The 12,726-nt window shown below is 51.7% G+C and overlaps 1 protein-coding gene across 6 annotated transcripts in view; it reads left to right on the top strand.

Moving 5' to 3' along the window:
* LOC147600016 (uncharacterized) overlaps positions 1 to 12,726 on the top strand; it is a 60,961-nt gene that overhangs the window by 29,669 nt on the left and 18,566 nt on the right. For all 6 annotated transcript variants that reach the window (XM_086753615.1, XM_086753619.1, XM_086753617.1 and 3 more), the window contains exons 5-7: positions 7,897 to 8,012; positions 9,339 to 9,587; positions 10,075 to 10,172. In XM_086753615.1, the coding sequence (XP_086609741.1) occupies positions 7,897 to 8,012; positions 9,339 to 9,587; positions 10,075 to 10,172 (463 nt within the window). The remainder of the gene's footprint in view (positions 1 to 7,896; positions 8,013 to 9,338; positions 9,588 to 10,074; positions 10,173 to 12,726) is intronic.

The following is a 12,726-nucleotide window of genomic DNA, read 5'->3' as shown; positions in this document are numbered from 1 at the left end:
ATCTTCAGCAAACGCAGCGCGGCTGGTTCGTTGTGTGCGTGGTGGTGGGCGCTCCACCGCGTGCCGCAGACACCTTGCAGCTTTTCTCTTCCAGAAACCTCTGACTGAATGAAAGAAGGCTAGGAACAGAGTGGCTTTGTCTCTGAGTACGTTATATTGGCTACGGATGGAGCTCCTGCTTGCTGTGTAGCGTCGCCGCTTTGACTGAAGATAAGCATATGCTGTGTTTCCATAGCATGTGTTTCAGTGAGATTTCCGTACCGGAGCAGATGGGCATGCTCCGGCACGGCAGAACTGTGTCTCTGAGGCACCGCCACGGACCCCGGTGTGTAACCGTGGAGTAGATGGCACTTCACGTTTGTGTACGATAAGCGTGGTTTAAGTAGGTTCGTGATTCCCCTACCTAATGTAAATTCCAATTAATCACTCTTCTGGAACCCTAGTTGCATTCCCACCGCTCACTGGCTTTCCAGTTTCATATTGTCACTCTTTTTGCTGTACTGATGCCATCATCGGCCGTATCACTGCCTCGGAGGTCTTCCAGCCAGATGCAGACAGATGTTCTTACAAACCATCTATCGTGTGCTGGGTCACCGGCAGCACAGCGCTCAGCGGCGAGCCGCTCACTCCTTACCCCGCCTGTGCCCAACGCCTTGCTCTGCTGTAGACCGCCTGCGCGACACTGGGCAGCCGTTTGGGAGAACACGGACAGCGGATTTCTCACTGCAAGGATCAGGAGCGAATCCCTGGCCACGGCCCCGTCCCGGCCGGTGTTTCCCCTGCGTACGTGCAGACCGTTTACTTTCACCCACTCATTTGCTGCTTTATTGGATTCTGAAATAACTGCGCAAACATTAAAATAGTGTGACTTAAATTAGTTTGAGAGAGCTACACGACTGCTCAGGGGCTTCCATGGAGGAAGTAATCGGATGAATAAATGGATGGCTGGTGGATCGGAGCTTTAAACGCAAAAAAAAGAACCAAGTTCCCTCTGTTATAAACATGAGATTTAGAAAGTCTTACTCGAGGGTTTATCTCAAGGGTGTATGTTTGGTTATGTCTGCAGTTTACAGATTGATCCCCAGTGCGAAGTTTTGCAGAGAAGATGCTATTATTTCAGGATCCAGGCGCAGGAAGTGGGACTAGACCCACCAGAAGCAGGTGGGTTTCCAGTGCGAAGGAAGCCGGGCAGCCCTGCCCTCCGCCGGTGTCTGGACAAGGGCTCCCGCGGGAGGCAGGGCCGGGAGCGTGCTCAGGGGATCATCTCCGCCGCTCTGCAGACGCTCAGGGTACTGCCGCTGGAGCAGCGGGTGTCTCCCGTTTTGTACCAACTTGGCCAGGATAAAAACCAGAGCCAGTGCTTCTCGCCTCCGAAGGCAGCCTGATAAAATTAGCAGGAGTAGTTTTTGTAAAAACCTCTTTTGATGGCTTAGCGAAAGCCAGAAGATTGAATCCAAGGAGGAGGAGGAGTTCAAGCCACGTTTGCTCTGTTGGTGTAAACAGGTGTCATTGCACCGGAACGAGTGGAAGGGCTCTTCATTTAGAGCAGCTGAAGGCCTGGCGGATCCCCGCCTGTTTGACGCCGTGCTGAACAGCCGTTTCATGGGTACGAGATGAGTTCAGCTGCAAACCTCAGGTTTTAATTTCCTGCCTGTCTCGCTCCAATCTGCACAGCAACTGGCGTTATTTCACCGTAGTTGTTTTAAAAATTAACTTGTAATATACTCTCGTCAATCCTTCCGACTGAACGATAACTTTTTGTTACATGTAAATTTTGGGTTTTAGATTGACATCCTCATTGTAATGCCTCTTCAGTCTGATTTCAGCTAAACGCTCAGCACCGTGACTTACGTGGGATTTTTAATGGGCAGGCTGCTAACACCAGTTTTGCAACTGCCAGTGATTAAACTCGCCCCTGTGCCGCGCAGGGAGCGGGAACCTCTGTGGTCGTCAAAGCTGCAGAGTCAGGGAACGAAGCAAAGCTTCGTTTTCCCGGCGAAACAGAGGGGGCTGCCCCCGAGTTTGCTACGCATTTTTGCGAACGGCTCAGCGGCAGAATTCCATCATTTCTGACCTTTCTGTCCACGGCCTGGCGCAGCCGTTGCCTCTGGGACAATTTAAGGCACTTCAGGCTGTTCTGTAGTAGTCAGCACACCGTTCCGGCGTCATCGTTAGCTGCCTGCGCGGCTGGCGTGGAGCGAAGGGGAACGCTCTGGGGCAGTTCTGAGCGAGAGTTCCTTCAGCATCATTTTCTTTTCCAGTAGTTTGATGCTAAATATGAATTTCCGTTTATTATTGTGCTGAGCGGGGTAATACATTTCTCGGGTTTTTGTTGCTGTCTTCCAAGAACCCAGAAAAGAGTACATTTGTCTGAACCTGTAATTTATTGGTGTAATGACCAAGAATTACAGGCTGTCGATAAGGAGCAACAGTCAAGCCTTTTTGATCTTAAAAGTATCTCCCGTTTTTAAGGTTACTTGCTATGTGCTTTGCTGTGTCCAGCAGACATCATTTGGGTCTCTGCTGGCCTGCAGTTTAGGTCAAAAGGAACAAGAGGAGAATTAAAAGAGTTCGACCAGCAAGGAATAATTGTGAGTTTCCTGCAAAGTGGACGAAAGCGAGCGAGAACTGCAGCTGCGGAGTCAGGCTGTGGAGGCTTTAGGGGTCTTTGGAAACCGTGACTCTCCCACATTCAACGCCGGCTGGGCCACCAGGAAAATCCCTGTGGCTTTCACAGGCTTGCCGTGCAAGAGGAGCTGTCGTGTCCTTCCCACCTATTCTTAGGAGAGTCCCGGCTCCATCCTGCTCAAAGGTAACTGGGCGGTGGTGCTGAGGCTGGTCCCGGATGGTGCTGGGGAGCCCCGAGACCTCTCCTCAGGCGCAGGTCCCTGCAGACCCCCCAGCTCTGCGTCAGCACGAAGCGGTGAAGGCAGGGCAGTGCAGAAGGGCCGGGGGAAATGCCGGGGGAGGCCCTGCACTGGGCGATGGCGGCAGCGAGCACGCCAGCTTCTGCTGCCGACGTGCTGAGGAGAGGAGCAGCTGAGCACGGGCCGCAAAATCGCACACGTGCGCTCCCCTCACCTGCCCCGGGTTTCTCAGCGCTCCGAATTTCGAAGGGCGTCTTACCTGTGAAGTAAAAACGATGTTTACTCTCTCTGTCTAACTTGAAATGTTATAAGTGACCTCGTAAATGTATTTTACTTCTTCAGTTTCTCCATACTGCTAGGAAATGCGCTGTTTTCTAAATGACTGCGTTTACTTCTTAGCCTTTAAGTGAAATGCCTGGAAAAATGTGTTTCTGTAGCCTTCAAGGGAATAATGGGAAGTCCCTCCCTCCTGCTTCAAGACTGCTCTCGGAAAACCCCCCCGGTTCCGGCACTGGGTTTATCCCAGCAATGCACGGCCGTTGGAAGGATCCCTGAGCTGTTTGTGCTTGCAGGGAACATTTCTAGTGCGGTTTCAGAGCACACAAAGTAAACATGGCTAGCTTGGCGGACGGCTTGAAGAAAACCTGCTTAGTTCAATCGTGAGGTCAAGCCAAATAGATTTCTACCTTCTTCAGAGAAAATTACTGGGAAATGACGAGGCTGGAGTGATTTTAACTGCCTTGGCACTGAAGATTTTGTTACATCAAACAACAATGAACAGCTGAAAGATGTCATTTTGGTTATAAGAGGAGCAGCAGCTACACATTCAAAGACAAAGTAATTCTTGTTATGTGCCGCACCATGATATTTAAATACTTACGGCATTAACTATTAGTGTGACTTGTTTTGAGAGGCAGCCGACGGCTCTGAAGCTTCGTCCCCGCTCAGTCTGTCAGACCCTTGAGTTGCAGAGGGAAAGCCGTGCAGGAGATCGTGTCCCTGGGCTGTGCTTTTCATCGCGTTACAGATCAGCGAACGGCAGTAAGTGGAGCTCCGCCAAGGGGAAGGTCGCTGCAGGGCGTTTGGAAATGAAAGGACCGTTTTGTGTCTTGTTTAGAGACTTCTCGTTATTCATTGCCGTGTGCTGTCCCGCGGCCGGGGTAATGGGCCTCAGAAGAGCGCGTTAAGTAAAATCGCTGTGGTTTGGGGGAATAACTCAATCAGAAGTTCTGAGAAGCCGCGGCCGTGTTCTCAGGCATCTGAAATGTATCTGCTACTAAAAGCCAAGCAATTCTTTCTAATTCCAAAATCCCAGTTTGCGAGGATGCTAAATCATCCTCGGGCTTAGCGCAATAGTCTCCTGGCACCTGCGGATGCTTATCTTGAAAGATTCATTTTTTCAACAGATTGAATTCTCAGAAAAGAAGCCAGAAGATGTTAGAAATCAAAGCGAAAATCCGAAAGGGCTTTCAGGCTTGATTTGGTTAAGCATCCAAATGTTTGGATATTTATTTGAAACTTACTCAAGCTGCTTAAATCTAGAGGACTGGTAATAGGCTCTGTCCTCCCAGCTCTGTGACGGAAACTCTTGGCACGTGCAGTTCCAAATCGCATTGACCTTTTTTGCTGCCAAATTCTATTGCATTTTCATTTCTAATTTACTGTCCAATCCAGCCCCAAGGTCTCGAGCTTTTACTGCCTTTCTGGTTTCCATTTCCTGTTCAGTATGTGCCTTTCCCCCTTACTTAATCGTCTTCATTTTTTCCCATAGGTCTCATCTTATTGCCCAAAAATTTAGAGACTGATGTATAAGACCAGACCAACAGTCTGTCCTTTTGATTCTTATTTCTTCTGTAATTCGCCCGCTTCAGAAGGCACAGAAAAAACAGAAATGGATCATTATGGAGACCTTTGTCCTCAGGAAAAAGATATTTCTGTGCTAACGGAGAAGGGTGTATATCCTCTTTGGTGACACCCAGCTGAAGCCAGTGTTTCCTCTCGGCGCCCGTGCACTTGGCTGTATTTTTCTGTATGCTGTTAACTGGCACTCTCAGAAATATCCCCTGGCAGTGAGTTCCACGGGTTCATTCTGGAGGTTTACTGGTGGTTTCTGCCTATGTTTGTATTTCCTCTGATGATACTGGTATTTAATTTTCTTTTGCTGATTTTCCAAAGTAGTGTCACTTGTGATCGTCATTGATATGCCAAGTGTCACTTCCTTCCGAGTGGCAGGGAAGCCGCTCTGTAAAATGACTTACAATACAATTCTCCCTCTAGTTTTAAAGGACATTTGTATAAAGTGTATTTAAAGGCTTTTCTCTGCAATCTGTGGCTGGAATTACCGACCTCTTTCTTTCTGGCAGCTCTTTTGCATGGCCGTCGTTTGGTAAGTAGCTGGCTTGCAAAGGGAAAATATCCGCATAAAAAATCTCTCTGCGTGTTTCTCTTTTACACTTCCATTACCTCTCAATGTTCCTGATGGCATTTCTTTAATTTGCTCTTCCTGGCGATTGCAGCGTTTTTCTGGAAATGTCAGACTGAAAATGCCACCTTGCAGGCGGAGGAGGCGGCCGCGGAGCTCGGGGGGCTCCTTGCCAAGGCGGCCATGGTCGGGGGGTGGGGGTCCACTGCGCCGCTGACCCCTTTGCCCCGCACGGGGCAGGAGGAGAGACCTGGCCCAGACGAGCGGGGTGCCCCGGCTCGGGGCCGGCAGCGTGGTGGCTCAGCGCCGGCCTCGCCTGGAGTCACCCCACGGTTACCTGGCGCTTCATTTCCTTCGGTTTATTTCCTTTTTTCAGCGTTCAAGGCTTGCCAGCCGCGCTGGACCGGTGGGACCTTTGCAAATCTTGGCAGCGCTTTCTGCCTTTCACTCAGCTTCGTTTCTCCATATCGGATGCTTTTGATCCATGCTTGGGATTTATGGGTGTAATTAATCTAATCTCCGCAGTATCCTCCCTGCTAACTGGAATAATTCCTGACAATGTTGTGCTGATCCCTGGGGCTGCGGGGTGAGAGTGAAGCTGTGTGGCAGCATATGGCAGTATTTCTTGTCTGCGATGGCTAAGTTTAGCATTTTGGATGTTGTTTTAGTCCTTTTTCTTTTAATCAGTTGTCTGTTTGCTTAGAGACGTGCTTATGTGTTTCCTCACCGACAAAGCTGTGTTTTTTAACGTTCTGTAAAGTCCTGTTGTGTTCCCACAGGCTTTTGCAGGAGCACATTTCATTCACCAAATCACAGGGCACTGCTACAGGGAAACGCACAGAAGTGGCGTGGTGCACGTGCTCTTTAAAAATGCTTTTTAAATAAGCGCGTGGCGCGATTGACCCAGGACTGCACCCAGTGACAGGGGTTCGGGCGCTCGGCGGTTATACCGAAACATCGCTCACGTTCCTCTGCTTACACGCTGCCAGCGAGCCAAGAGTTGTGGCGCGAGTCCTGCCTTCCCAGGACGCGCTGAAGTGTTTTGGGTCCCAGCGGCGGGTGTTTACGGAGGCGTTTGTAATACAGACTCGGCCGTTTGCACAGTTTGGGGCATTTGTTGGAGTAATTACTGTAACACCAGGCTGGATTGGCAAATCTGTGTAAGCCATTCTGCTTCAAGTACACCGAACTTTAAAACCTCTACAATGCAAACACTGGTCTTGTCTGGGTTATTTCAGGTGTTCTCCCAGCTCTGCTGAAGCCACGGTGGGTAACTCGGCGGCTGGCTGGCCCGGGCCTTGGCCGTTCCTTACACTTGTGTCCCCAGCCGCGGGCCTGGCTGCATCCCACGCGGACTGCGAGGTGGATCCCTGTGCCGCTCAGCCGGTGGTTTCCTGGCCCTGCTGGTACCAGGAGAGGACGGCAGTTCTGCGCTGAGCCCCAGCAGCCCACAACGCAGTGAGGTACTGTGTGGTCGTGCTGCGATGGAAATCCGTATCGCCGCTGTTGCAATGGTCGTGCTGTAGCTGCCCACCAGTGGCTTTGCCTTCCCGTTGTCCTGACTCTGGGATAGTTGTGTACGTTAGTGACAAAAGAACCTGTCAAAAATTTACTCCCATTTGATTTATTTTTCACTTGCAGAACAGAGGATCAGTCTGCATATTTTTAATACATTTTTTTTTTTTCCCCAGGGCTGGGCCAGTTCTGTTCTGCATCTCTTCTCTGGGCTGTGCAGAAAGCCCAACAATGCTATCTGGAGACATTGTGTGGCAGAAATTGCCTCCAGAGAATTCTCTTTCATGCTTTATCCCAAAATGCTTATACAGCTGTTCAGCACTCTTCCACCAGTTATTAAAAGAAGCTTGTGCTCGCGCGGAGTCCTGTGAATGCGACTTGACGAGCAGAGCTGCCGGCGGTTTTGCTGGGGTGGAGCAGATTGCTGCCCTGGAGAAGATTCAGACAGCGAGGCGGTGCCATTTTGTTTCCTTTTGTTTTCCGCAGAATAATTGCAATTGCCTCGGTATGAATTAGCCGTGTGATACTGGCCTTCTCTTTCTGCAGTTTGTTCATTTGAAATCGTAGTCAGAGAACATAAAGAGGTTTTTTGGGGTTTTTTTTTTTTTTTTTTGCAACTCCTGATCTAGGTTCCCTGTTAAAATTACCTTTTTTCCTCCAAAGTAATTTCTGCGCCGTTGAGTCGTTGTTGGTACCTGGTGCTGGCCAGGTGGTTTGCACTGCTGAATTGCCATCTTTTGCTCGATATCACCAGAAATTGTGTGAGTTGTGTTCACTGGTCACCTTCACTTGTACAGGTAAGGTAAGGGCGGCTGGGCCACCTCTTCCATCTCGGACAGAGCCTGCCCAGGCAGTCGTGTTCTCTCCCTCTCCAGAAGCGGCTGGCACTAGCGCAGTCACTTTTCTCGGTTGCCATGGTTTTTAAGGGATGCCCTCCGTGACTGGGTAGCGCTTCACCTCAGACCTTTAAGCTGTGGCCACGTTTTCCCTGGTGGGTGCCGTGAGGTTGTACTGGTACTCTGTTAGTTTTGAATCATAAAACTCCAGAGTTCTTCTGAAACTAACGTCCTCGTGTTGTTTTCTCCTCACCAGTAGAACTGACCAGAAAAAAAGTGGAAAAGCGGTGGTTCAGGCCGCAGCCCAAGCTGCCAGGAGGTGGAGGAACGCAAATTTGTGCCGGTACCGGAGGACTGATCCGTGCGACGCGGGTGAGTGCAGGCCTGTTAGCACTTCACTGATCCCAGACACAATAACAGAAGAGCTGATATGAGACTTGATTAATGAATAATTAATTAGAATGTATTCTAATTAGTGTCAATCAACTCGCGGGTATGGAAAATAGGACCAGTAGACAAGGCTAACTTTTTTTTTAATGAGATGACAAACGCGGTAGATGAGGAGAGTGTTGGTACACCAGCCGTCTGCGTGGCGTTTGCTCCGACACCAGTGTGACATCTGGGGAGGGACTGGGATGCTGCTGGACTGTCACGCAGGCTCGGCCACCGGACAGCTGGGGTGGGAGGCGGGCACACGGCCGTCACCTCGGCGCAGGGCTCGGCCGGCGCCCTCTGTGCCCGCAGGGAGGGGGATCCGGGGAAGATGGGCAGCCTGCTCGGGTCCGGCTGCTGTGGGAGCCTGCTGCTGAGCTGCGGCGGATGGGCATCGAGGAGAGGGACGGTGTTGGGGCAGAGGGACCACACAGAGGGACCCTGCGAGGCCTCGGGTCGCGGCGGGGTAAGGGCCAGGAGAAGCCGGGCACCGAGGGGCGCGAGGGAGTCAGTCCGCTGAGTTCAGGAGGGAGATGGGCAAGGCGTGACTCGGTGCCAGCCTCTGAGCAGGAACACAGGAGCAGCAGTTTGGTGACAGAAAGGTTCTCCGTTTGGTGAGCAGGGGTATGAGGAGATGTACAGCTGGAAGCTGAGGTAAAAGCACATTTGGTGCGTGGTGGGGTTAATTTGGTGACTGGAGCATCCTAACAGAGCTGATGGCCAGCTCCTCATGGCCAAAATGTCTTAATGGAGATTGGTTTGTGGCTTTCTGAAAAGGTGCTTTACTGGGAAAGGGACCCATCCTGGGCAGGTTTATTCCAAGCCACACTGAATGCTCGCAGCAGCCCTTCCTGACTGAGGACCCACAGTCACCTGCTCCGGTTGGTTTGGCCGGAAGCAGGACCGGGCCCTCAGCCCGCGGCGGAGCGCGGCGTGCGGCCCAGCCGGTGCTGTGGCACGCGGGCGAGCAGCGCTGGTGTCCGTGGCTCTGCGGCTAATCAACACGTCAGCCAAAGGAGATTGGATTTTGAGAAGTCTTGTGGACCCCAGTAAAGATCAGTAATCATTAAAATTAACCACACGCTGGTTTAATCAACATATAGCTTTGTTAATTACTAGCTCTCTCTTCGTGTCCATCTGTTTTAAAGATTTCAGTGAACCTGCAGCAGATGTTCATGTAAATATAATAAGCCCGTTGCCATGTAAATATAAAATTTTCAGGAATATTTGTGTAACAGACATCCAATTTATTTCTGCTGTTGTCAGAGTCACGTCTTCAGCGGCTTAAACGCAAACCTGATAACTCTGTTAAAGTCCCACTGGAGACAGTCCCTGCTGCCAGGCTGTCCCTCTGCCCGGCCTCCCCGCTGCCCCTGCTCCTGTGAGCCGTGCTCCGGGCCCTGGAGATGTGCCGCGGCATTCCAGCGCTGTCCCGGGAACCGCCACCTAGAAATGACGCGGGAGCCGCCTACTCACACTGCCGTCCAGGCTGTGAAAATAATTTCCGTGCTCACGGTGGGTACGATTCGTTCATCGCCAGCGGTGTAAGCGGGGAGCGGTTTGCACAGCCGAACATTTCGGGTTTGCAGCCGGCTGTCCCAACCGAGCCGCGTGCCGGCGGGAGGCTGGTTCCGTGAGCGGGAGGTGGGAGAGCGAGCGGGATGCTGGCGCAGGGTCCCGCTGGGATGCGGGACGGCCAGGGGAGACAGCAGCGAAACTGGGCTGGCATGGCGGTATGGAAAGCAAACAGCAAGTGTCTGAAAACGTGGAACTGCTTTTTTAAAATGAATACCCCTTGGCATAGAGTGTAGCCCACCTCCTGGACTTTGCTTTGCCACGAGTGACTAAACAGGGTGCGTTTTGCTGGATTAATTTTTTTCTAGTGAAACAGAATCGCCAATACAATGGGAAAAAAAAGCATGAAAAAGAATTACATTTGCAGAACAGCTCCGTTTAGCTGAAAATACTTTAAAAGTTTAAGACTTACCTTTTGAATCCACAGGCTTTGTTCATCTGGCAGCACGTGGGGCTGTTTCTCGGTGTGTGTGAGCTGTGGGTCGTGGTCCATGGAGATCTCTGTTTTCGGGAGCATCGCTTTGGGTAAGTTCCTCACCAGCGGCTGCAGCGAGGGGGTCACGAAGGCAGCGCGTGGGCCTGCGGAGGAAACCTCCCCAGTGCGGGCCAGGGAGGGGCGGAGGGGTCTGCCCTGGGAGGGCTGCGGTGAGTCATTCCAGCCGCTCCTGCTGCGGCAAGGACCAGCCAGGAATCTCTCTTTTTGCCCTGGTCGACAGAAGGGATTCCTAAATGCGACTGCGGTGCAGTGATAATAGCCCCAAAGGCAACCAGACAGCAAAGGGAGCCCCTCACTGCTCATCTGCAGGAGAGGAAAACCCACTGGTTCTCAAATTCTCCTGACAGTGTGAAAGACGTGTAGCTGTACGCCCCCTTTACGTTGTGGAACCTCTGCATCCGAGCTGGAGATCGCTGCCTCCGACTGGCCGTGCCCGGAGCCGTGCCTGGGAAGGACTGAAGCCCCAGCAGAACCCCACGGCATGCGACGTTGCTCTGTGGTCCCTCCAGCTCTGGTGCCCTCCCGGGCTGGCGAAACGGGGGCTCCCTCCGCGTTGGGACGAGGTGCTGGCTCTGCAGGGTCCTGCTGGGTCAGGATGCCCTGATCTTCCTGCTCCTGGGACACCCCCAGCCCGCTCCTGTCCCCGAGCAACCCCAGGTGGGCTCCCCGTCCTGGGGAGCGATCCCCCCGCTGCCAGGGCCCCACCACCGGGCAGCGAGAGGCTGGGAACCGCCGGCTGCGGTGAGCCCTGTGAATTGGTCACCAGTGGCCCGCTGCGTTCCCCCGTCCTCTCTGCGCCGGGCAGCTCAGGTGTCCGCGGAAGTGCCACAGAGTGGCGTGGCTTTCTGCTGACCTCTCCAGCACGGCTCACCGTGTACCACACGCCGACAGCCAGCCGTGGTGGATGAGCGATGGAGGGTGCGAGCCTGGATCCGTGCGTGGATTTGCCACGGCTTGATGCTTCCATCCCGATAAAACATTTGCAGCCTGGCGGTCATCTCTCTCCTGCATGAATTTATCTTTGTAAAGCATTATTCAGCAGCCGATTGTGCGTGCTGGTTGGAGGTGACATGAAGAATGAAACGTATGTTTTGGTTCTGGTCGGGGGAGCGGAGGGAAAGATGGATCTTAACTCAAAAGCTTCCTGCAGAGAGCCCAGTCTGGAGTTATCTGTCGTTTATGTCTGCACTTGAAAAGAGCTTCGCTTTCTGATTTCTTCTCTTATTTTTTAGCTTCTAAGGATTTGGGTTTCATTTAGCTCTGCATTGGCAATGACTTTGGCATCCAGGAGGGGAGCATGAGAGCGGGCGAAGGCAGATCGCTGCGAGCTCTCTTCAGGCGCCCTGTGATGTGCGCAGTCCCTGCTCTCAAATTGGTCAGGTAGGCCACTGCTGGCGCGAAATTCCCCTGCGTGGCGGGAGAGTCACGCTTTTTCAGGGAAGGGAGCACACGGAAACAGGTGCCTGCAAGTGACGGGAAAGTCCCCAGAGCAGAGGCGGTGGTCCCGTCGTGCCCTTCCCAAAGCAGGCACGCGGAGGTGGGGAGGAACAGCAAGGTGGGGCTGGGCTCAGCAAGGGCAGATCAACGTCGGCGACAGAGAAGGAATTTAAAGATGGTAGAAAGTGATCAGCAGTGTGAGCGGAAGTTCCTCTGAACCAAACTCATGAAATTATTTATATAAAGAAGTATTTTTACAATTTCTAATAATCTTTGCATAATATTCGCTAATTTTTCTATTGTTTTAATACCAAAAGTAGATGCCCTTGGCTGAACACAGCAAATGGTAGAGAACCTTCTATTTCCCACCGCAGCTGAGTCTCACTGCGTCAAATCCTTAGATCAGAGTTCAGATGACAGTGGAAATTAATAGCAAGAGTAAAATCTTATAATTGAAACTGAAATGAAACTAAATCTTACAGATGCGATACGGCTTGAACTCCAGCCTGGCTGCCTGAGGAATCACTGTGCATTTGTTAATTCTTTGACTTTTCTCCATAAATGTTTTGACGTGCTTAGAAATTTATCTTCATTATTGAGGCTGCTAGATCAGCACATACCGGTGAGTCAAAAGTCAAGATTTTTACTTACCAGTTACTCAGGAATAAATTTCCGACTGGAAACCTACGTTTTGGGCTGGTTTCTGCTGTCAGTCACAGGAGGCAACGCTTTGTTTCACGCCACAGCGCAGCACGTCCCTGTGCCCTGCCCGCGCGGCCCCGGGGCCGGCAGCATCCCGAATCCTGCAGGTCCTCGGGGTACAGTCCCGGTTCCTGCCAGGGTCAGTGCCGTCTGGTTTTGTTACGGATGCAGGCGAGCTGTTTGGTGAGCACACGGCACTCCTATAACGTGTGGCCTCTGAGTAGTACTCCTGCTCAGGAGCCCTGGTAACCGTTCTTTTTAAAATACGGTATTTATAGCTTTAGGCCATGTTGATATTGGGGTTGATAGATTCAAGACCTTCCCTTTTGCATCTGTTTCTCCCCAACCCTGTCGTTTTCGATGCTGCGTTTCTCTGGTGTACATAATTTAAAGATGGCCTTAAATGCCTTGCAAATGAGAGGCTGTTAAATGGAGGAGCAGCGC

The sequence above is a fragment of the Chlamydotis macqueenii genome, chromosome 8 (genome assembly GCF_036417535.1).
Source record: "Chlamydotis macqueenii isolate bChlMac1 chromosome 8, bChlMac1.mat, whole genome shotgun sequence".
In the NCBI taxonomy this organism is placed as follows: Eukaryota; Metazoa; Chordata; class Aves; order Otidiformes; family Otididae; genus Chlamydotis; species Chlamydotis macqueenii.
The sequence above is the reverse complement of the archived record's forward strand: the minus strand, read 5'-3'. Positions and strand labels throughout refer to the sequence as shown.